The sequence below is a fragment of the Ammospiza nelsoni genome, chromosome 16 (genome assembly GCF_027579445.1).
Source record: "Ammospiza nelsoni isolate bAmmNel1 chromosome 16, bAmmNel1.pri, whole genome shotgun sequence".
Lineage (NCBI taxonomy): Eukaryota > Metazoa > Chordata > Aves > Passeriformes > Passerellidae > Ammospiza > Ammospiza nelsoni.
This window is the reverse complement of record NC_080648.1, coordinates 13,891,687-13,914,586: the sequence shown is the minus strand read 5'-3', so window position 1 is coordinate 13,914,586 and position 22,900 is coordinate 13,891,687. Positions and strand designations below refer to the sequence as shown.

General features: G+C 43.8%; 2 protein-coding genes across 4 annotated transcripts; one reads left to right on the top strand and one right to left on the bottom strand.

Moving 5' to 3' along the window:
- Positions 1 to 2,180: 2,180 nt before the first annotated feature.
- MFAP3 (microfibril associated protein 3) lies at positions 2,181 to 13,296 on the bottom strand. 3 transcript variants are annotated; one of them, XM_059483402.1, is made up of 3 exons: positions 13,241 to 13,296; positions 7,481 to 7,941; positions 2,181 to 6,116 (listed from the first exon to the last, which is right to left on the bottom strand). In XM_059483402.1, exons 2-3 carry the CDS (start codon positions 7,758 to 7,760, stop codon positions 5,371 to 5,373), a joined length of 1,026 nt encoding a protein of 341 aa, XP_059339385.1. In that variant the 5' UTR covers positions 7,761 to 7,941; positions 13,241 to 13,296; the 3' UTR covers positions 2,181 to 5,370. The 3 variants fall into 3 exon arrangements, with proteins under 3 accessions (XP_059339385.1, XP_059339384.1, XP_059339383.1); XM_059483401.1 differs by lacking the exon at positions 13,241 to 13,296 and adding an exon at positions 12,461 to 12,678; XM_059483400.1 differs by lacking the exon at positions 13,241 to 13,296 and adding an exon at positions 11,232 to 11,445.
- Positions 12,523 to 22,889, top strand: FAM114A2 (family with sequence similarity 114 member A2). The gene is made up of 14 exons (XM_059483399.1): positions 12,523 to 12,642; positions 13,708 to 13,913; positions 14,125 to 14,221; positions 14,663 to 14,758; positions 15,053 to 15,165; positions 16,125 to 16,259; positions 16,426 to 16,584; positions 16,932 to 17,055; positions 18,018 to 18,097; positions 18,684 to 18,812; positions 19,026 to 19,165; positions 19,881 to 19,953; positions 20,488 to 20,541; positions 21,248 to 22,889. The coding sequence occupies exons 2-14, from the start codon at positions 13,710 to 13,712 to the stop codon at positions 21,344 to 21,346; spliced, it is 1,503 nt and encodes a 500-aa protein (XP_059339382.1). The 5' UTR covers positions 12,523 to 12,642; positions 13,708 to 13,709; the 3' UTR covers positions 21,347 to 22,889.
- The last annotated feature ends 11 nt before the right edge of the window (positions 22,890 to 22,900 follow it).

Sequence of the window (22,900 nt, the reverse complement as noted above, 5' to 3'; positions counted from 1 at the left end):
CCAGCAGCTGTTTTACAGCCAGGATGGACATCTGTGGCTGAGAACACAGCCTAGGTGGCCTCTTATGCTCCCTTCAGACCCAGGGCTGTTCTCAGTGTCCTGATCTTTAGAGGAACAGAAAGTAGGATGGGACAGAATTTTCACTTTCAGCTCTTGCAGATAGCCCATAACAGTCTTACAGAGAGCAGGGAGCTCTCCTTGTAGGAAGGCAGGAGGAACTGCAGCCAGTTATCTCCAACCCCTTCAGGGGAAGTTTGTGGGATGGCAGCCTCTGCCTTGCACTTAGAGCTGAATATGTCCCTTCGCTTTCCACTGAAATGGCTTTTCCCACGTTTGTAGAACCATTTAACATGAAATACATCCTTAATAATACGGTAGCACAAAGAGGCACTGAATAGGGCAAACATACAGAAGAGATGGCAATAGCCTCTGCAATATTGTGTCCACTGGGTCCCTTCTCCATGAAATCCGAGCCCAGCTCCCATTTGCTTGGGCTCACTCAGTACAAACCTGTTCAGAGAGTGCCCAGCCAGAGCTCTGCCCTCCCAGTGCCACCACAGCTCGCAGTGACCGTGCTGCTGCAGGCAGCGGAATGCAGGGATGCTCATCCCCCTGCAGCCCCTGGCAGCGCTGCCATCCCACCCCTGCAGCACACAGACGTGGCTCCAGCCTCTGCACACTCATTGCCATGCAGCAGGACCCCCAGGTCCCATCTGGATGGACAGATGTGCATGTGCTCACACCCCCACTGCCGGAGACGTCCCCGAGCAGCCGTAACGCTCGAGTGGGTGGTTTGGGTTTGGGGCAACAGAGCATTTTACTCCCATTAAATAAATAAAAGACGTTCAGAGCAACTTGGGATAAAGCCATTCTAATCCTTTTATTCTTTCCAAAAGGAAAATGATTCCATATTCAGGGCACTGTGCAAACAATTAATTAGCCTAACGCAAATGAAAGGCCTAATTGCTCAGCATTACTGCGCTCATTGGCAACCAGGCATGACCAAAGAATAGGTACTGCTTTACCAGGGATAAAGAACAACTTCCCAGCTTTTAGGGCTTTTTTGATATTTCAGCATCTAGCAGAACGATTTTTTTTGAATGATGGTGTAATTCTCACTTCCACATGCAAAAAAGCTGGCAGTATTTGGAGACATCTGAATGAGCTGCTATCCAATTAAAAAAAGAGGAGAGGAAAGAGACTCAGCTGGTGTGAAATGACCTGGCTGAAGGGAAGTCGATAAAGCTGTAACTTGCCTGAGCTGAATGACACTGTGGTGTCTCCAGCTGGAGACTTCACTCACAGAAGTGCTGTAACATTAAGAAAAAAATGTATTTTATAAGGCGTGCACCTAAAATTAAAGTACAATCATCCTTAATGCAGCTCCCTTTTCAATGATCTGTTGTTACCAGATGGAAAAGGGCTCTAAATGGATGCAGATGAATTTGTTCACTGTGGATAGGATCATGAGGGATCAGGTTACAGGAGCTTTAAAAAACTGAACTGCTATCATTAATGCATCTCTCACAACAAGGAGATAGAAAGCAGATGCTGACTGGGTATTGACCTAGCCTGAGGAGTATGGGTCCAATAATTCTTCCTTTAGGCAGCTGATTCTCATGGGAAAATCCCCAAATATTCAGCTGTAATGCCATTATCTGCCTTGTGCAGAGACTGGCAACCAGAGACTCTTCTTTAAAAGCAATCTGGGTGAATTCTGCTCTCATTCACACTTGCACACCCCAAGGAAGGCACTACAGAGGGCTTCTCAGCAAGGTGGATTTTTGGTGTTTGGGGTGAGGGATTACAAAAAGAAAGGTGCTTACAATATAGAATAGTACCAGCATGTGAGAAAGGTAAGAACAAATAAAACAGATTCATGGTTGAACGTCACACACACAAAGAAGTAAAGGTTTGAGGGCCTTCCTGAAACCATTTCAGGTCTGTACCTGTTTGTATATGCAGCTGGGAACAATTATTAGATGCTGTTGAAGACTGTGAGACCAAAAAAAAAGATCCAAAGATGTCATAGCAGGAATGGTCCTTCAGATGACTGAATATCCCAATAACCTCTGTCAGGCTGATTAACAACATTCTGCTGAGCTCAATACAGCTGCTACATAACCTCAGAGAGACAGGCACTCCTCACTTGTAAAACAGAAAATTCCAGCAGAACAAGGTTTTTCTTTTCAATTTATTTTGCAAATCTACCAATTCATTTTATGAAAGTATGAAATCCTATGTGGTTACATTAAACAGTTACATTACAATCCAGGTAATACAAATAATCACTACAAAGTTAGTTTTGGGTACTCTCGGATAACAAGTAGATTTTATATTTTTTAAAATAAGTCACAGATAGAATAGCCTTCTGATTGTCAGAGACTTTAGTTTAAAGAAAGGAAACCACTGTAGATTCTCCTCATCCTACAAAAAGTTAAGAGAGAAACACTTTCCATGTTAATGTTCAATTAGATTCATCAAAGACATTAACTGCACACATCTACTCTCAGGGTAACAAGAATAGTTCACAAGTTGTTTGGAAACTGGCGTCAAATTTCATTCCCTGGAAATCACTTTTACCATTTAGCATCATCTTTGTCCTTGCTTTCAGATACATAAAAATCTGTAAAATGCACAGAGCTCCAAATCCTCTCTAATTGAATTCAGTGGGAGTAGGATCAGCTCCTCCATTCAGAAGGTGCTCCTGATATACTGAAATCCTTACAAAACAACCTCCTTCCCAGGAATGAAATTCATGTAAGGAACAAAATACTGTAGTAATTCAGGAAAACTCTCAGCTTTGCTATCCAGCAATTGACATTGCAACTGCATTTCTGAGGACCTTTATGCATGGTCACTCTTTCAACCAGCAAGAGGATGTATGAAGACACCAGCACTAAATGTGCTTGGCAAGAACTTGGAGCTGTGAAAATAAAGTATAAAAATCAAAAAAGAGATCAAATCTGTCTCGAAACAGCTCTGTCCTGTCACTCATCTGACACACCTCCAGTGTCATTCTGCTGCCACTTCTGATGTGACATCTGTCAATCGTAACTGCTTCTTATGAAGCAATTTAATTGTTTCGATTTTGCAGTGGCATCTCTCACTGTGGTTTTATCTAGGGGTAACACATCCATATGTTGCACATTATGCAACAGCTCCAGAGAAGCAAGGACAGCTGTTTATAGGGAAATAAGGCAGGTGCAGGTACATTCTGATGGCCTGTGGCACAAAGGAGATTAAAGCAAATAATTTTCTCTTGTAGCCTTCACCTCTTTCAACCAGTGGGTTGCAAACTCTCAAATCTCCCCTCACACATGTGCAACAAACCTGCAGAACCCACTGTAGCACAGAAGTGAAGCCAGCAGCCTCCTTCTTATAAGATAAATAGATATTTATCCACAGAGTATCTTTTAACACTGATAACCTCAAAAAAGAAGCTAGACAGGTTACACAAAACTATACAAAATTTTCACCTGGACATAAAGTGCTATCAAACTATGGAAGCAAAAAAAGAAGTCACTGTTGAGGCAGCTACTCAGGTTTATTCCCCTGAAACAGACAAAGTTTGCTACAGTCTCAGAAATGGCACCAAGCTGGTGGGAATGTTACTGTAATAAAGGCTAGCAATTTCCTTCCTGACTAACACTACTCTTACCTGACAGGCCAAAGGCAACTAGGGTGATTTACCTGGTGGCTGACTGCAGGAATTTCCCCAGAAGGTAGTTTAAAATGGTAAGAGATGCTGTCATTTCCCTGTCTCTGATATGGTTACTGTAATTCATGCAGCCCCTTCTTCCTGAGCATGCATTACCACAGACAGCCCCACCCTGCCATTACCACTGTGCCTGCTTGTTTTCCACCTCTACTCATGTAAATGTAATGTCAAATCCTCTTAAGAATCCTGAGCAGCCCTCTAGAATCACTTGTTCAACTGACATTTCTGTAATAATAAGGAAAGAAAAAAGAGTTGTGTGAAATTAAATGGCACTCCTGTTGCCAAGCTGTTAAAATTATATGGCAATATGCTTCCAGTAGTTGTAAGAAATTAATATGTGGAGTGCTTACAAGCTTTACATCTACTAAATCTCAACAGGATATAAAATGCTATTTAAGTGATACAAATGTTAAGGAGGAAAAAAAAAAAAAAAAACAGCACCAAAGAGTGGAAGAAGAAAGTAGATTCTTGTCTGCACTCTGATTCCTGGAGGCTGGATCTCTACAGCTGAGGGAGCCAGGTGGGAGATCCTTGGTGAAGGATTTGTGCACATATGTCAGCAGCTGCAGCTCCCTTCTGCCACCTCTGCAGCACACAGGCTGGGCTCCACCAGTGAGTCACTCCCCTGCTGCAAACAGTGGCTGGCAAAGAGCTCAGCCAGCCCCACTCCCTCTGCCACTGCCTTCTGACAGCACCAGCCAGAGCAGAGCAGAGCCACTCAGTGTCACTGTTTTTCACCTGCTTTATTATAATGCTGTTCAGGAAGATGTGCTCAGACACCTGTCTGTAGATGATGAATTCATTTCTGTTTTGCCACGATGTGATTACTGTCATCCTTTTCTCACCACAACATCAAATACAATATAAAACTTTGGATTTTCTATAGTGAGTGAAACCAGCATAATGGAAAGCCAGGCAGTGCCAGAAGTGCTGTCACTGCTCCATTCTGTGGGACAGGACCAGGGTAAGGCGCTTTGGCAATCAGCACCAAGTTTAAGCAACAAGCTTTTAAAATACCCACAAGTTTCCTGCAGATGTACAGAAAACTTGAGACCTCCTGGTTGTTCTTTAAGCTGCTTTGAAACTACAACAATTCATTTAATCCAGCAGCAGATCCTGGCACTATTCTTTTCTAAGTACAGTACATTTTGATAGCAACACAAGCATGTGACACGAAACAGATTTGTTCAAGCTCACCGTGGTTCTGATGGGCTACACACACCAAGAGGCAACTCAAAAAGAGCACAGAACTCAATTCATCAGGACAACACCACTGACTCAAAGGAATTTCAGCTCAACTTTGTGAATAAAGAAGGAGCTCACAAAGGAAAAGTTCTTATTGCAAGTTGTACTGCTCAGCTTGGTCCCTTCTCACACAGATCTGAAGTATCAAAAGTTACCAAGGAGCCAAGGACAAAGAATTCCTGTTTTGTAACTATTTTAAATATAGCAAGCCTCCTTTAGAAAGAAAAGCCCTCACACAATATTCCAAACAGCCTTTTCTAGCAGACTGGAATTGTTTAATCAACACAGACAGAAAATACACACTTCAAACTACTTCTGGCACCTCGCAACTTGGAAAACTCTTGTGCACACGGGATGAGGCAGCTTGTTTGCAGACCCTTTTCTCACAGAGCCCGAGCTGTGGCTCAGCAGGCGCCCTCCTCAGCAGGCACAGAGTGGCAGCTGCCGTGGGACACGGTGTCGATGCCGTGGCCCTGGCTCTGGGGGTGGATGGACACCTGCACGGCGATCTCCTGGCCCTGCTCGCTCAGGGAGCCGTCGTCCGAGTCCGCGGCCGGGGAGTGGCTGCGCGTGACGGGGGCGCTGCCGGGGAAGAGCGCGGCCGGCGCCCCGCAGCCCCCGGGCTGCTTCTCCTCCCTGCCCACCTCGTCGGGGTCCTCCACCCGCACGGCCTCGAAGATCTCCTCCATGAAGGCCCTGCAGTTAAGGATCAGAGGAGGGAGGGGAATGCTCCTGGCGAGCTCTTCGATGTAGCGAGCGAACTCCATGGTCTTGAACTGAGTGACTTTGGCCAGCTCGAGCGTTTTGGCGGAGGTGATGATGGGGATGCGCTTGGCTATCTCGAAAGCTTTCTGCAGCTTCTCGGCCCCTTCCGTGCGGAAGAACTCGTTGATGGCCTTCTCCGTCTTGCGGAGGTGGCTGCTCATCATGCACAGGCGGGTGATGTTCAGGATGAGGGTGATGGCAAAGGCAACGAGGCACACGATCATGTAGTAGATGCTCATGTCCCCTGAGGTGAAGATAACCCTCAGGGTGACTGTGTAGTACGAGGTCTCGTTCTGACTAACGCCTGCACACGTGTACCGGCCCCGGTCGGCAAAGCTGACCTTTGTGATGTTGAGGGAATTATCAGCAATCCTCCACCGGTCATCTGCACAGGGGCAAGAAACAAACAGAGCTTGTGAAACAAAAATCCCAGGGTAAACATCATCAGGAGGCAGAGCTTGGCAGTGAGCAGCCCACTTGTAGCACAGTAAAAAGGTGTACAAGGACTGAAATGTCCTTTTCATGCCTGTGACACAGAAAGCCATAACCCACTTACCCATCATACTGCTTAATGGTAAATTATTCTGCACGCTTGCTACACTACTTTTACTTCCTTCTCTCATCTGCACTTTCCAGTCTGCTTCTGGTTCTTTCTGATAGGGATCCTAATTCTTAACTAGGGCTTCTCACCCTGGGTTAAAAGACTGTCCTCTATAAAGTCTAATTTTCCATACATTCAGAGTCAAAAGTCCAGCGACCCATGAAAAAGATCAGTCTGTAAATGGCTCTGTTGGCAAAAGAACCCAGAATTTTCTTGAGACAGTATTCTGCTGAGCATGCAGTGCTGACATGCAAAACCCAAGTAAAAGAGAAATCAATACAAGAAGCTCTATACAGCATTTGCTGTGCATTTATAACTTAGGGGGAAAACTGTTTTCATAACTCATTCCTTCTAATTACTCTGCTTTGAACTGTTTTCATAACTTATTCTTCTAATTACTCTACTTTGAACTACTCTCCAGATGGCATTATAGCTACAAAAAGGTTACTGAATACTTAAGGCACAAAGATGGCCTCCAACAAGATCCTATCAATTAGTTCAATGACCTTCATTAATACCAATAGAGAAAAACACATGTATCTCTAAAACATTTTTTGAAATTAAAAACTGCAGGGACAGAACTACAAGAGCAAATGGCTAGGAAAATATATTCCCCTACAGTTCAAAAGGGTTAAATAGCATGAATTCCATCGTTGGCCACTACATATTGTGTTATTTTCCACAGTCTCACTGGTGCATAAACCAAAAAATAAATGTACTAAGTATGTTTTAAAACATATCCTGTAACAAAATTAAAGCACCAACTGCCAGCTCAAAAGGTTGCAAGTTGTGGAGAACTGTGTTTAACTCATGCATTTGGAAAAATATAATTTAAACCAGAACAATAATAAATAAACCCATCAGTTAGTGCTGGGTAAGATGAAGTCTCTCATTTCTTCTGTATGGAACACTGGGATGACTCTTGAACATTCCTTCTGTGGGGCACCAAAGCAGGCTGGAACAGAAATACTCAGGTGTAATTCCCATGCAACATTTCAGAGGGCAAAGGACTTTGTTTTGCTCTCTCTTTATCTTCCAATTGTAAAAACAGGAGGATAGGAAGAGAAAATTATAACAAAGTCACAGGAGTTTTCCAATACTGTTTAAAAGGGGAATAATGATGGACAGAAAACAGCAGGAAAACTCACCTTCATCTTTCTGTTCAAGCAGGTGACCTCTGGAGTTATACCAAAGGATATGTTCATACTGGCTGATGTTCAGTTTACATTCAATTAAAACACTGCTCCCCTCTTTGGCTATGATATCATGGTGTGCTGGAGAACTTATTAAAGCTTGAGACACTGCATGAAGTGATGCATTGAAAGGCCTAAAAGCAACTGTCCTGTTAAAAGCTACATTTTCCACTGTGAATCCAGCTGAAAAACCAGCACTAACAGTCAAAATTAACAGGCAATAGCTGAGCTTCATGGAAAGCTAGTGAAAATTCTTCTTTCATTTAATTTGAAGAAATGAGGTCATATGATATCAAGCTGTCTGTATTGCTCTGAGATAAGAGAGGAGCTCTTGATTTGTTCTGTGATGGAAAATGTCTGGGATCCAAGTGCACTTTCAAGACCATCAGTATTTGAAGTGGAAACTGGAAGTAAAACTGGAAAAAAAAAAAAAAGCAGTAAGTTTATTAGTGACCACAAGGCTACCATGTATTCATATTAAACCTCCAATAAACAGATTTCAAATATCATAATATAAACTGTCAACTGAGAGGTTCCAAATCAGAGCTTTGCTCAGAACACAGTGATAAAATGAGGGTAAGAAGGCATTTGCACAACCTCCAGTCCACTAGATGTTCATCTTCCCAACCAAATAAATAATCTCTGGAACAATAATCATTAAGGGGAAAAAGGTTTTAGAAAAAGAACAAATTGTTCAGACTACTCAAAATGCACAATTATCTTTAAAAGTGGGTTCCGCATTTGTTACCAGAGAAAAAGTGCTTTCTTAATAGAGGAAGAAAAGCAAGAAAGAGGATGTAATTTCTGCCTGCCTCTCCACCAATATCAAAGTGCTTTTAAGCCCTGGTTTTCTAAAGCCAGTCTTTCATTTACTACCCAAAGAAAAACCAAAGTGCACACATGCAGATCTGATTTTTAGCATTTACATCTACTTACTTGATTTTAGGGGCACAATTGATATTAGATGTCTAAATATTATATCATATAGTTTAATTACTTGGGAAAAGTCTCTTGGTTGTTATCTACAGCCAGAAGAGGAAGTCCTTTACTGAACAGCAGGACACTGATGTCTACACATACTTCCTTTTTTGCAATATCTCTTGTTGCTGCTGCATTTTCTAAGTCAGCTCCCTGTTAATCTTGTTTGTTTTACAATGAGCTCCTGTTGAAAATCTTTTAGTTTATGCTGCTTCATCTCAGCAGTCATATATTCTTCATTGTCTTGTCCACCCATATTTCATAAATATGTGAAAAAAATTGTTTTGTCTAGGGACAGATACTCTTCAAATTAATGTGCACAAAAGATATTTTAAGACATTAGGATACAACAAATTTTCTGTCTTTTGTACACAAGCCAGAATAAAACCAACTTGTAACAAAATGAGATGACACTGATAAGAGACAATCTGTTATCAATTTTCCTGGAAGCTCGATTCAAGAAAATTTCTAATCCAATCTGTGTTCCCTGAAGTTATGATTCCATCTAGACAGATCCAGAGCCTTAAAAAAACATTTACAAAGTACAGAAGCCACAGACTCAAATATTATACTAAAAAATATCTCACTTCATATCATTGACTGTGTGACTTCAAATTTATTATCTTCTACAAATAACAGATGTTAGTGGAAGGGAATTTCATAAATATCACAACACAAAGGGACCCATTGACTTAATAAATAATGCAGACACTTTTCATCCTTCTAGAATTACCAGTTAATACTATCTAAAGCACTTCTGAAAAATAAAGTAACATGCATAAAACCAGGTGATTTCTAGTAATTGTCTTTCATCAGAGACAAACTAAGCATATTCAAAAGGGGGAATTCTGCTGATGCTATCCAGACTGGGAATTTTTTTCAGTGAAAGTTAATTTGTCGAAGGTCAAACCAGATTCCAGACTTGACACCTGATGAGAAATGTGTTATCTGACCCATTTCCATTTCTGTTGTGGCTATTGCCAAAGCCAGTTTAACAAAGAAGGCAAAGAAGACAGCTGTGTCCAACTCTCCTTCAAGCTTGACTAACCAACTCACCCACTGAATCCTGCAAGAGAAACTGGAAAACAGGCTCCCTACTTGTTTCTCTGTAAACGGCAATCCCTTCATCTGCCTTCTTCTTTTTCTTTTTTTAATCATTGGCCCCACTCTGTTTTCTATCATGCCTCTTGTCCTTTCATTTAAGATGAGACTAGTACAGAGAACTCAATTATACCATTGTGCTGGAGGAGCCACTTTCCCACAGCTAAACAGTTAAAACCACTACCAAGGCCTCTTTCATTCCTGTTTTTCACCAGCTACACTTTAGGGAAAGCATTACTGAGTCCTGCTGCCTCTGAAGAACAGCATCCCATCCACAGCAACAGCACAGGTCTGAATTAAAAAAAAATACTGAGGCTGCTGTTGATCAGCAACTATTCTTCTGTTTGAGGGAGTGGTTTTACCTTCCATTTTTAGACCTCTGGTATTTTCAGAGCCTGCAAAAGGCTGCTGATACTGACTTGCTTGCTTTGGCAACCTCACACAGACAGGCAGTGGACTGGGAGTGGTTTGTGGACCACTGATATTTGGGTTGCTTTAAAGGTCTGTCACAGCTTGTGGTGGCAAGTGAGGTGCTGTGGTCCCAGACATCACCCTATGCCCCAGCTGCCTTCAGCTCAAAATGCACTTCTGCATGCATCAGACTTGATTTCACAGCACCTGATGCAATTAAAACAGACCACAGTTCTGCAGCAAACACAAACCTTCATCTTCACCCTTGAATCACAGGCACATGATAACTTTCAGTCTTCTAAAACAATAACAACCCAACTGATACTTTAGATTTATTAGAGAATAATCCCAGAGAATAATCCTCTTGTACTTTGCCTGTGCAATTGTAATTTTAAATTATTAAATTTGAATTGTTAGTTTCCAAGCGTCTCTGACGTCTGTTCCTAAATGACATTAGGAATCTCACTCATTTATTTAACACAAGAAAATACTCAGCAACATTTTCCCTCATAAGAATAATTATCTTCAGTAATTGCATATGCTCTCCACTATCCTTGCACTGAGCCTGCATAATGCATAAACCATTGCTGATGGGTCATTTAATTTTACTATTAAATTCTTCGAGGTCTGATTTATTAGAAATTGTTTGTCTTTTGGAAAAGCCATTATTGCTAAGCAGACAATGATCTCTCACTGCCGAGTGCTGGGAACAATAAAATGATTTGCAAAATCCGTATTCTTCATCCACTGTACTTATGCAAAACAGCTGCTAAAGGACCCAAAAAGGATAAAGCGTGATCAGTGCCAACATCACAATTCTTCAACAAAGTGTTAAGCTCAATCAAGATGAAATGTGCCAGCACAGAAACTGGCTATTTTACAATTGAACCTGAAGCTGAACTCAACACATTTAACCTTTATTAAACCATAAGTTGTAACAACAAATAGCAGTGGAAAGATAAAAATCTGTGATGCATGTGCTTGTATGAGTCATCCTTGGCTCCTACCCTGAAGAAGTGTATTTGTGTCTAACTCAGAGCACTCTAAGTAGTCCCACTGAGGTCAGTGGAAGCACTGATAGTACTTAAAATTACACACATTTATATGGCACTGCAAAATTGGGGCCCAAGAGGTTGCAAGTTATATGGTTTTACATCCACTGCTTATAACATCACTTCATACCTGGAGTAACATGAGGCAATAAACCGAGACACACCTGACAGAGCACAGGCTGCTGATGTCTTGCAGAAATACCATTTGCAAGCCCCCTCTGACCCTCTGTCAGAGAGGGAGATGCATTTGGCAGAGCCCTGAAGACAGGAACTCTTGGGAAGTTTATGAACACATCCAGCACGGTGCTGACAAAAGCCATTCCGGGTGCTCCAGCATGGGAGAGGCTGCAGGGAGGGCTCACCCTCTGCACCAGCCAAAGCTCTGCAGGGGAATGGCAGCACGCACAGCCCAAAAGCCATCCTAAGGGGCAAATCCACAGCACGCCAGGGCCAGCCTCACTGCTGCCTGATGGGATCTGTTGTTTTCCTGTGCACATCCCCGGTTGCCTGAAAGGACACGGTGTTTTGCTGCGCTTATCCCTTGGCAGTCTATCACACATAACTCACCAGGACACACCATCAACTGTGCACCAAAACAGGTTTTTTGTCCTGTCAGCTAAAAACGACCAGCCACAAAGTTCCACTTAACATCACCCTGTCCTCACAGCCCCAGTTCACTGGTGGAAAAGCCCTGGTGCCAGCTGGTGGTGGCAGTGGGACACAGGACATGCGACATGACCATGACCGCACTGCATCCGAGGGCACTGGGACACGGTGGGGTGACATCACGCGGGCTGGTGTCACTGGGGCATGATGTCATGCCAGAAACACAAACAGAATATTCTGAGCTGGAAGAAAACCAACAAGGATCATCCAGTTCAACTCCTGGCCCTGCTCAGGACGCCCCAACAGTCCCAGCCCGTGCCGGGCAGCGCTGCCCAAACGCCCCGGGAGCTCGGGCAGCCTCGGGCCCTGCCCATTCCCTGGGGAGCCCGGGCAGTGCCCAGCACCCTCTGGGGGAAAACCTTTCCCTGATCTCCAACCAAACCTCCCCTGGCACAGCTCCAGCCGTTCCCTGGGTGCTTTCACTGTCACACAGAGCAGGGATCCGAGCTGTCCCTCCGCTGCCCCTCGGGAGGAGCTGCAGACCCCGATGAGTTCTGCCCGCAGTCTCCCTCTCTCCGGCCTGAGCAGACGAAGTGACCTCAACCGCTCCTCCTGTAGCTTCCCCTCGAGGCCCTCCGCCGCCTTCGCTGCCCTCCAAACCTGCCTCTACTGCCCCTATTTCCACGCCAAAACAGCGAGGCGGGACATGGCTCCGCAGCCTCCCCATCCGCCGCTGCCCTCCGACCCCGAGCTTGCCCGGTGAACCTGGCGGTACCGCCGCTCTCACCGGGACGAGGCTGCCCGGCCCGGCCTGGCCCGTCCCGCACCTCCGCCGCCGCCGCCGGCCCCGCCGCCCGGACGCGCTTCCCCGAGCCGAGGCCGCTTCCGGGGCAGCGCCGGGGCCGCTCTGCGCCGGCCTCGCTGCTCTCGGTCCGCCCGGAGCCGCGGGGGCCGCGCCGAGCGCCGACGGTGAGGGCTGGCACCGGGTCCGGGGCTTTGCGGGGCACAGCGAGCCCCGCGGGCAAACGGGCGTTGGGGACCGCTGCGGGGCAGGCGGGGCCACGGCGGGGCGGTGCGGGCACCTGGCGGGCTCCGTGTGCGGCAGGAGTCACACGGGGAGGCTCGGGCACCGTGCGGTGCCATACGGGACAGCCCCGTGTGGGGGTCAGGGGACTCTGGGGGTCTCCCGGGGAAGCGGAGGCACAGGGAGGCCTGCAGGGCTGCGGGGTGAGGAGGGTGCCGGGGGTGACCTGGCGGTCCCGGCAGATGGGGTGGCGGTGCCCAGCCCGCAGCCGGAGCTGTCACTTTCCTTCGCTCGAGGCCCCGCCAGCTGCCCCGATTGCATCAGTGACAGGGGACACAGCAGTGTCACCCCAGTGTGATCCTGGGGAACCGTGGGGGTCCCGCTTGTCCCTCCCTGCCCTGCAAGGCACTTGAGCCGCAGGTGCTGTCATAGGAGCCCGGAGGGGTGACAGGCGGGCCCCGGGCCCAGCGGGACGGCCCCGCTCCCGGCTCCCCGACCCCGGGCCGCGGGGCTGGGGCACCTGCTGGGGCGGCTGGAGCTCACCGCGACTCCTGGGGGTGTTCGTGCTCATCCCCAGTCACAGGAGTGACCCACTCTCTGCCTCCCTGCCTGCTCAGCTCTCTGACTGCTGTCCCCATTTGTGTCCTACACACCTCAAGCCATCCCAGCCATTCCAAGCGATTTGTTTTCACTTTTATTTTGGTGAGACATGTAATGGGTTTAATTATCTGAGGCCCTTTTGTACCTTCATTTGTTTTTCAGAGTTAGCAAACTGGTTTATTTTGCTGTGGAGAAGGTGTGTCAGATAAAGCCACGTGTCCCTGTGGGACTTTAAACTTCCAAGTATGCTATTTTTGAGTCAGACGTAATTTGGTGTGCACACATGTGGGTACATGTGGCAACACTGTTGTGTTTAATTATTTAAAACACCAATGTGATGCTCTTGAACTAATGTCAGAGTGCGAGGGAGGGATTATTTTATTTGCTTTGCTTTCTGTGGATGTTTGTAGTCATGTCTGAGGAAGACAGTGGTGAAAATCTGAAAGATGAAACCTCTTACAAAGCTGAAAATGAACAGAAGACAGAGGAACTTGGCTGCTCTGAGAGCAGTGAAGGGAAACAACAAGAGACTGTGCCTGTGACTCGGAAAAGACCTGAACCCAAGCCCCCAAGCCAGCCTGCTGCCACAGAAAAGCCTGCAGGTGAAACCATCAAGGTAAGTTCCTGTGCTTGCTCAGAAAGATGGGACTTCACATTTCATGGCTTTGAGCACAGGAGAACTCTGAGCATAAGCCCCACTCCTTTCTGCAAATTCACATTGCTGTTCTCTGAAATGGAAAAGCTGCACAAAAGTCACAAGTCAGTCTGCTTGTGTTCCTTTCCTCACCATAATGCCTGCATCAGTCTTCTGTTTTTCTTCATTAAAGGTCTCAGATCCTCCTGCAGTTCAGACAGGGTGGGGCTACTGGGGAAGCTGGGGGAAATCTCTTCTGTCAACTGCGTCTGCTACCGTAGCTACTGTAGGTAAGGCTCTTTCTGGTGTTTGATAAATATTTTAATCATGTTTTGTGTCTCAAGCTGGTGCTTTAGAACTTGTTTCTGGAGAAGAGGATTTCAGTTATAGCAGCTGTTATTGGAAAAATGTCAAGAGAATTGTTCAAGTAATGGGAAAAGCTTGTACCAAAAGGTACAGTGAGATTAAAGAGATATGCACAGGCAGAATTACTTTCAGGTTTTTGAGGCGCTTGTGTAATTTTCACCTGGTATTTTAAACTAGTATTCTGCCAGTATTTACAACTTTATTTAAAAGCTAAGATGAAACCTTGGTTCATTACATTGGTAGGTGAGGTGAATAGAAGGAGGTTTTTATGCTGGTTAAACTGTTTTGAACAGAAGGAATCCAGAATAATAAAAAAGAATATGCAGCTCTAATCCTGTTTCTGTTCTGATTTCTGTCTTCTCTAGGTCAAGGTATTTCAAATGTCATAGAAAAAGCAGAAACAACCCTTGGGATCCCCAGTCCTAGTGAAATCTCGTCAGAGTCTAAAGATGGTGCAAGAGGTCAGTTTTGTACTGCATAAGAACAACCCTGCAATGTTTTTCACAACATAATGAGCCCCAAAATAACATCACCTTACTCTGCACCTTGCGCCTTGAGAATGATAATAAAATCATTTAAATAATACTGTCTTGCTTAGTACTGTTAGCTCTGAAAAGTAGGGGGGGAAGATAATCCGAATTGTAGGCTTGCTCCTAGCTGATATTTGGTGTCTGTTGATTTTCTCCACTCTGTGGCTGACAGGATCTTTTATTGTTTTGGAGGTCAGGAAGTTAATTTTCTGCCTTCTAATGCAGGAAGTGAGGATCCTGCTGCCAGCACCGCTGATGCAGCTGATGATGGCAGCTCCTTCCCTATTGCTGGGGCTCTTGAAGTTTTATCAACCATCTCTACTGCTGTCCAAAGCACAGTGAGTGAGTTGGGAATGCAGGAGAAAATGGGTTTAAGGGAGCTTTGGGGTTTTGGCCTTTGATCTGAAACATTGTAAGAAGAAACTTAATTTTGACAGTTGTGGGATGCATGGTGATAAACTCTTCCAGCCTTCAGAAAACCATTATCTTGGGCCTTGCTTTACTGACACCTAATGTGAAAGATGTTATGTATGAATTTTGATAGTTCTGTATTGAATGTTGGTACCTGACAAAAAAATCCTAATGGTGGATTGTGCAGAGCATGCATTTCTGTGCATGTCACCTCTGTACCTGTCATCTCTGCCTTTCCTTTGGAGTATCAGCTAAAGGCAGGGTCAGACTCATTCCTGGAGCATTTCCACTGATTTCCACAGAACTAGAGATGAAATTCATTCTCCTCTTCAAAAAACCTATGTGAAACTAGCTCAGTTGGCTTGGAAATCAGCTTGCTCCTGTGACCAGGAGAAATGCACTTCAAAGGAAGCCATTACCCTTAGAAACTGCTTTTGTGATCTGCTGTCTTGTCAATTTGCCTGGGAATCTGAAAGAGCTGCAGATTGAAAGCTTGCTTCTGTTTTTTGCTTTTAAGGCTCAAACAAAAGTTAGCAGTCAAAATCCACAGGTCTGGTGTTTTCTTATTGGAAAGATGAGAACTGAATTCTGTAATGTGCTGAGAGCCAGCTTATTCACAAACTAAAAAAATGTATTTCCCATCAGATTGCTGCAGCTGTCTGGGTGCTGTAATAAGCTGTTGGGTGATAATGTGTTGTGGCTCTTTCCATGTCCTGCTGCTCTCTGTGTGATGATTAGGGTTGAATTTAGGGTGACAAGGACCAATTTGGCTTTTATGTGAGTGCACGCTGTAAGATTGCTGATAAAACCCTCCCAATCCAATTTCTTCCATTGGGTAATTTTCTCTGAGTTTTATGTGCTGTCTTTATCCAAATCTGATTCCCAGGGTAAAAGTGTTATTAGTGGAGGTCTGGATGCCTTGGAATTCATTGGCAAGAAGACAATGGATGTAATAGCTGAGGGAGACCCTGGATTCAAAAAAACAAAGGGCCTCATAAACAGAACCTCTACATTATCTCAGGTACAGCACTTCCCTATCAGCACCTCATTGGTTTCTCTCATCTCTTCTCCCTTCTTTTGTGGTCCTATCATTAAGCAGCCATTTTTTGCTATTGAGCCAAAAACCCTCTCCTCCTGTATTCTTTATCTCCTGGCACTGTCACGAGGCCTCTGCTTTTCTTTTTCAGGTCTTAAGAGAAGCAAAGGAGAAAGAAGAGCAGCAGACAGCTACCGAGGTTACCATGGCTACTGAGAAGAAAGCCCATTATGGGTTACTGTTTGATGAGTTTCAGGGTCTTTCGCATCTGGAGGCCTTAGAGATGCTTTCCAGAGAGAGTGAATCAAAGGTAATGGCCTTGAGCATTTTGCTTTCTATTTTGAGTTCAGCTGAGCAGGGGAAAAAAGATTAGAAATATATGTATATGCATGTAAAATCAAGTGCTCAGAACTTGCTGTAAAATGATTACAGAGCTTCACTTTGATCCTTGCATTAGGATCTGGTGTTTACCTTGGGAGCAGTTTGTCCTGTCCTCAGCTCCTAAAGCCATTCCCAGCCTCAGTTCCTGCAGTTCAAGTCCTCCAACTTCTCACAAGTTACTCTCCTCACACCTGCTGCTTTGCTACCTTGGCCTGTATTTTCCATCCTGTTGGATGGATTTATTGATTCTTTCTTGGCTGTGCTGCCCTTAACCAGGTGAAAGCAGTTCTGAATGCCCTCTCTGGAGAGAACTTGGACACATTGAAGGAGGAAATGGAGCAACTCAAAGAAGCATTTTCTTTGCCTGAATTCTTTGAAGAAGAAGAGGAAGAAAAGAAGGGTAAGAGAGCCCCAGGTTCTGAAAAGAGAAGCTGGTCCTAGTGCAGAACCAGCCAGCCCTGATCAGTGGCAATGGGCATGATGCCAAATTTAAATTATTTTTTAGCTGAATGTTTAATCCTAAAGCCATCTCTGTCCAAGGGCATGACAGGTAGCAACACCCTTCACTTCTGAGAAGCTGCACAGTAATCCTGTAGCAGGAATGATTTATTGCCAGAGCAGGGTTAGAGTTGTTTGACTCATGGGCAGTTCATACAACTGACCCTGAGCCAAGATGCTAATTCAGAGATAAAGTGGGTTTCCTTGACCAGGAGAGGAAAACTGAACAGAGTTGTCCAACGTGTGGGAGAGCAAAAGCCTTTTTATTTGTTTTTTAAATGAGAGTTAGCCACACAGAGCAAAAGATTCAGAGGTACCTTTGCACACAAGAGCCCTGATTCTTGAGAATTACATGGATTTAAATGTAAATTTCTTGCATTGCTTTTACCTAAATGCTCATCAGGGAGGGCTTACACACCTGCACTTGCTATCATTCAACGTTTAATGTATCTTTTATATTTGCACATAATGGATCTCACATCTGCTGTGCCATATATAATGGGAGAACCATAGGCTCTAAGTGATATTTCAGACTCTCCAAGGTAATGTGCAACTTAGTGTGTTATAAAAGGCAGCCTGTAAAAAAAATAAAAAATAAAAAAAAAGGAGTTACCTTAGCTACAAAGCCAGAACTGAGAAAGCAGGAACTAACCTTCAGGCACTGATGTCTCCACCTTTGCAGAACTTACCTTAGAAATCGTATTTGAAAAGACTGAATTTGATGCATTCTTGCCTGAGGTGATGATTCACCGAGAAATTAAGAAAACAGTTGACAGACTTGTGCAGAACTAGTTGTGCATTGAAGTGCTGCTTATTCCTAAATTTGTCCTTTGTGTGAATTCTTTAACCTTTCCTGTCCTTCAGGAGATGAAGAGTTCACAAAAGAAGTAACAGAGTTGTTTTCAGAATTGCACATCTCCTCCACGCCAGACAAAGTGATCACGGTGAGTTATTTTCCATATTCTAAAAGCTGGAGAGTTTCCTCACAGGAAGGGCTTCTCTTCACCTGCTTTGCTTGTGAAAATATCAAATGCATGAAAACAAGCCATATTTTACATCTTTTTGCAATGGTAGGCAAAGGAGGTGTGCCTTCAACTTTATGGGACAGAGTTATGTGAGCCTTCAGCCACCACAGTAAAAAAACCTACAGTCATGAGCTGAAGGCCTGCTCTTGGTGCAAAGCACCTCATTTTACTGTCTTCAGGAGCTGGTGTGAGGAAGTTTCATCTTTTTTGCCACCATTTCACTACCCTTCAGATCCACCAAGTGGCAGCACCATTCTGCAGACATGTTTTTAAAGCACCTCTGATAGTTTGGTCTTGTTGATAAACTCCAACCCCTGGTGCTAGAGAAAGAAATGCCCTCAACTGCATCATTGCAGCCAAACTTCTGCAAAATCCTGAAGGCACTGGGATTATTTACCCTGGTTCTTCTCAGAAGCTCAAAAGGAGTTGTAGCTGCTCCATTGTCTTGTGGTGTGCAGGGGGGCTTCATTCCAGTCATTAAATATTATGGCACATCTTGCTCCAGGTGAGGACATCTGCTCATGAGTGGATAGCACGATTCAACAGCAGTCTTCCTAAAGAAGAAAAAGAAAATGAAGAAAACCAAGAAGTAGAATCCAGAGATGGTGACCAGGATGCTAAGAAATCAGTAGAGGTAACTGGGTAATCAAGGAAAAGATATCTGCCTGCAGAGTGTTTGTCTGGCTGCTGAGTTACAGTTGTGACTCACAAGGTTTATGTGTTTCTATTTCTGTGTGGGTTCTGAGGTCTGAAAGGGCAGTGATAGTTTGTTGTGTGATTGACTTGTTTTAAATAACAAAAGCTGCTAGTTTTTGTGTAGTATGCAGAATTTTTGTCACTCTTGCAGGATATTCATGCATTTGCCATAAGAAGCCTGGCAGAACTGACAGCCTGCTCCATTGAAATGTTTCACAAAACTGCAGCTTTGTTTCTCTATGGTCAGAAACAGGAGGTGACAGCCACAGACAGAGCCAAATCCCTGTCACAGTGAGTGCATCTCTCAGTAAATGGATAGCATAGAATTACTGATTAAACTGTCTGATAATTCTTTGGAAATCCATGCAATGCAGGGCTCTTCAATTCTGCATAGGTCTTTAAATATGGGACTTGGGTGAATTTGTGATGGTGGCATCATTATCTTCCAACAGAACTCAGCTGTCTCTTTCCAGCTTAAAGGCATTTCTTGAAAAGAAAGAGGAAACTCTTCTTGAAAGCTTTGTGTAGCCTAGAAGAATATTTGCATTAAGCTTGTGCTAGTCAGTAGGCAGAGATTTAAAACATGACAAAACAGGTGCACAAAGTGACTCCTGATTTCCTCTTTGTTAATCATTTAGTATGCTTGGTACATGAGATGGCAAAATTTCTGCACAGGAGACACTTGGCATGTGTCTGAAATGTGCAGTACTTTCTATTTCAGAAAATGACACTTGCCTGTAAAAAAAGGCAAGTTAGTACTGTTCCTTCTGGAATGGCTGTGTCCTCTGAGTGCTCTTTAAGCTCTTCTGCTTTAATTATTTATTTTCCCATCTTTTCTCTCTCTATTTTATTTGGGAAACTTTTAAATCTTCATACACCATTTATATCAACTTTGGTTTATTTTAACTTGGGAAGCATAGAAATAGGGCATTTATGTTTTAAACTTGAAAGAAACCTAATCTTGAGGACTGTATTTACATCATTGTTTTCCCTGTATTCTCCACAGATTGACTATCATGCTGTGTAAAGAACTGTCAGCTTTCTCTAAAGAGTTCACAACATGCTTAACAACTTCAGGGGTAAGAGTTACACCACAGTTCTTAGGAATGAGATGTGCTTATTTGATTACAGCCTTGGGATCTTTGCCAGGAACTGCTTTTTGTTTTTGATGTTTACATATGCAGTTTTTAACTGATCTTTTAGGCTAGAGTTCCTCAAACTGTGGCATCTGAGCTTTTGAGAGCCTGGCAAAGAGTGAGGGTGGGAATTGATGCTCACAGTGCTAAGGAGACAGAGACAAATGAAATGTGACCCTGTTGTGGATTTTCCAAAGCACTCAGGTGTTCCTGAAGATGGTATCATCATCTCTGTATTCCCCACTTGTCCCCAGTTCATTTGAAGATGTGATGTGTATTCATACCTGACCTGTGCTGGGCACATGCAGATTTCTTTGTTCTTATTTGCATGCTACAAGGCTGCTCAGCTTGTGGCTTGGCTTTCCTCTGGGTAAGGGAGCAGTGGTGGTTTTAAACTTACTGAGAGTTTAGCTTTATCTTGCTTGAAGAAATGTGATTAAATTTTCAATCAGGATAATATATGTCTGATCTCTGCAGGTCAAAGAGAAAGCAGATGTGCTTAATCCCTTAATCACTGGAGTGTTTTTGGAGGTCAGTTATGCTAACGTTAAAACTTTAAGCTAATACTTTAAAAATAGATGTGCTGCTTCTTCCTACTTTAGGATCCTTATGCATGCCAAGTTCTCTAACCCATGGTCTAAAATTGTGCTTACCTGTCTAATAACTTGAAAGTTTTGATAAATGTCTGTAGATTTGCACAAAAGATGAGTTACTTAGTGAGGAGTGAGTGTCAGCTCACAGTTATGATGGGTCAGGAGACACATACTAAATTCAGCAGTCTGGATTTGTAGCATTTAAATGTCCAAAGTCAAATCTTAGACAAGTTCAGAAGTTAGCATAGAAGAGTCCTAACATTTCCCATCTGAGGTGTGGTAGGAAGGGGGTGTTTCATGTTCACGTGTTCTTCCTTCCTGCCACAGCATGCTATGCTCCACTTAGAAATAAACTCTTTTCTTCTCTTACTGAGAACAGTATCCTGCATTTGGATTGGAACTGATCTTGTTTGGCAGTCTTTAAGCCATTTGCCTTTTTTTTTTTTTTTTGCCTACTGGCAAATAAAGCCCCTCAAAAACTTGACATAAAATTGATTTCTAGAGTGAAGCCTTTAAAATCCAGCAAGCACTAGGCTTCTGTTTTTTCTGTGCAATAATCAATGCTGTTTGAAATGAATATGTGGTGAGTAAAGCTGATTGGTAGCATGGCTATTCATGTGTGTATTTTGATTTTTTTTCCACAGGCTTCAAACAGTGCTTCCTATATCCAAGATGCCTTCCAACTCCTGCTGCCTGTGCTGCAGATTTCTCTTATTGAGGCTAGAACGGAGCTATCACAGTAATAAAAATCCTTCTAATTAAGAACTTTTTGACCTTCCCAGTTCGTAGTTTCCATGCTGGAGAATGATGTAATGGCTCTTATTAAAGGGAAAAAGATGAACTCTGCTCACTGCTGCTGCAAGAATGGTGATTAAGTGCAGTCTGGCAATGACAGCTCTTACAGCACACTGAGAGATGTGATTAGCATAGTCCAGGCTGGTGGACAACGTGGCAGACTTAAAGTGCAGATTGCTTCTCTGTTTCATGGACTGTCTGTGTCTTTTCACTGAAATCTCTCTGCTGTATGTGTTAACAAGCTCTTTGTGTTCACAGTCCAGAGAGCTTCTCCAGTGCTGAAGAGAAGAGTAGCAGCTGGCTAGTTAGTTAGCTAAAATCATGGTGTGATTTTTAAGTCAGACATAATTGGGTTCCTGATAGCTCTGCATTCCTGTTGAAGTGAATATTAGATAGGAGGTGCAAGAAGAGGCAAATTTTTATGATCATGAACCTTGCAGTTCCTAGACTGGGCAGAATAGAGCAGAGAGAATTCCTGATCAGGCTGTTGCTGGAGAGAAGCTCAGCTTCCTGAAGATGCCTGTACTGACTCAGGGATGTGGGACAGGGACTCTCACCAGGGGGCTGTTTCTCATTCTCTCAGGCTGTGCTTGCTTCAGCACAAGCTGGGAAAATGCTGATCTGGCCCTGAGAATGCAGGTACTTGGTTTTATAGCAATAAATGAGAACTGACTAAAAGGGATTGATTCGTGTTTGGGCACTTTAATGAGAGAGTTCAGCAGGAGGATTCCCATTTTTCAGTGCAGCTTGACATGACAGCCACAGACTGTTCACAGACTCACATACTGCTTGTCTTCTTTCTGTGGAAAAACACTGTAATGCAATGCTCCTTCTTGGAAGGTATCTATTAAAGCAGGGAGAGAGGCAGCAATTTGGTTCTGTTAGTAGGAGTCCTAATTTGCCTCAGAAGCTGCTCCATGTATGGTATCTGTTTCTTTGTGCTGTGCAAGTTCCCTGCTTTGTTCCTTTATCTTTTGAGCCTGCCCATGGGGAGGCAGCAGCCTCTGTTGGAATCACAAGAGCAGAAATGCACAGCTGAAATGGAATTTCAAGAAGTCCATAATAGCTAATCAGAGGTGACTGAGTGTCACACCTGCCTCTGCACTTGCTCATTGGTAACAATGATGCTCAAATCCCCTTTTGAAAATCCTCTGGGTTTTAGCAGGTCTTGCACATCTCTGCTATGCTGAAGGCTTAGAACATTCCTCTGCTCTAGTTGTGCAGTAGAGAAGTGTTTTTTATATTAGAATACCTTTTGGCTAATGCTCTGATTTTATATATATATATGGAAAAAGCCCTGCCTTAGTCATGGTTAGACTGATCAGACCTCAAAAGGGAAAGCTTTTTTGGCATCTTAAAACTGGACTTGAAAGGAGGGTGTCCAGGGTAAAAAAATTTGCACTACAATAAAATCTGTATTTTTTTCTTCTTTTGGTTGATAGCATTATTAAATAAAGGATTTGTTTTGACAACCGTTTCAGTTAAAAACTATCAAGGTAGCA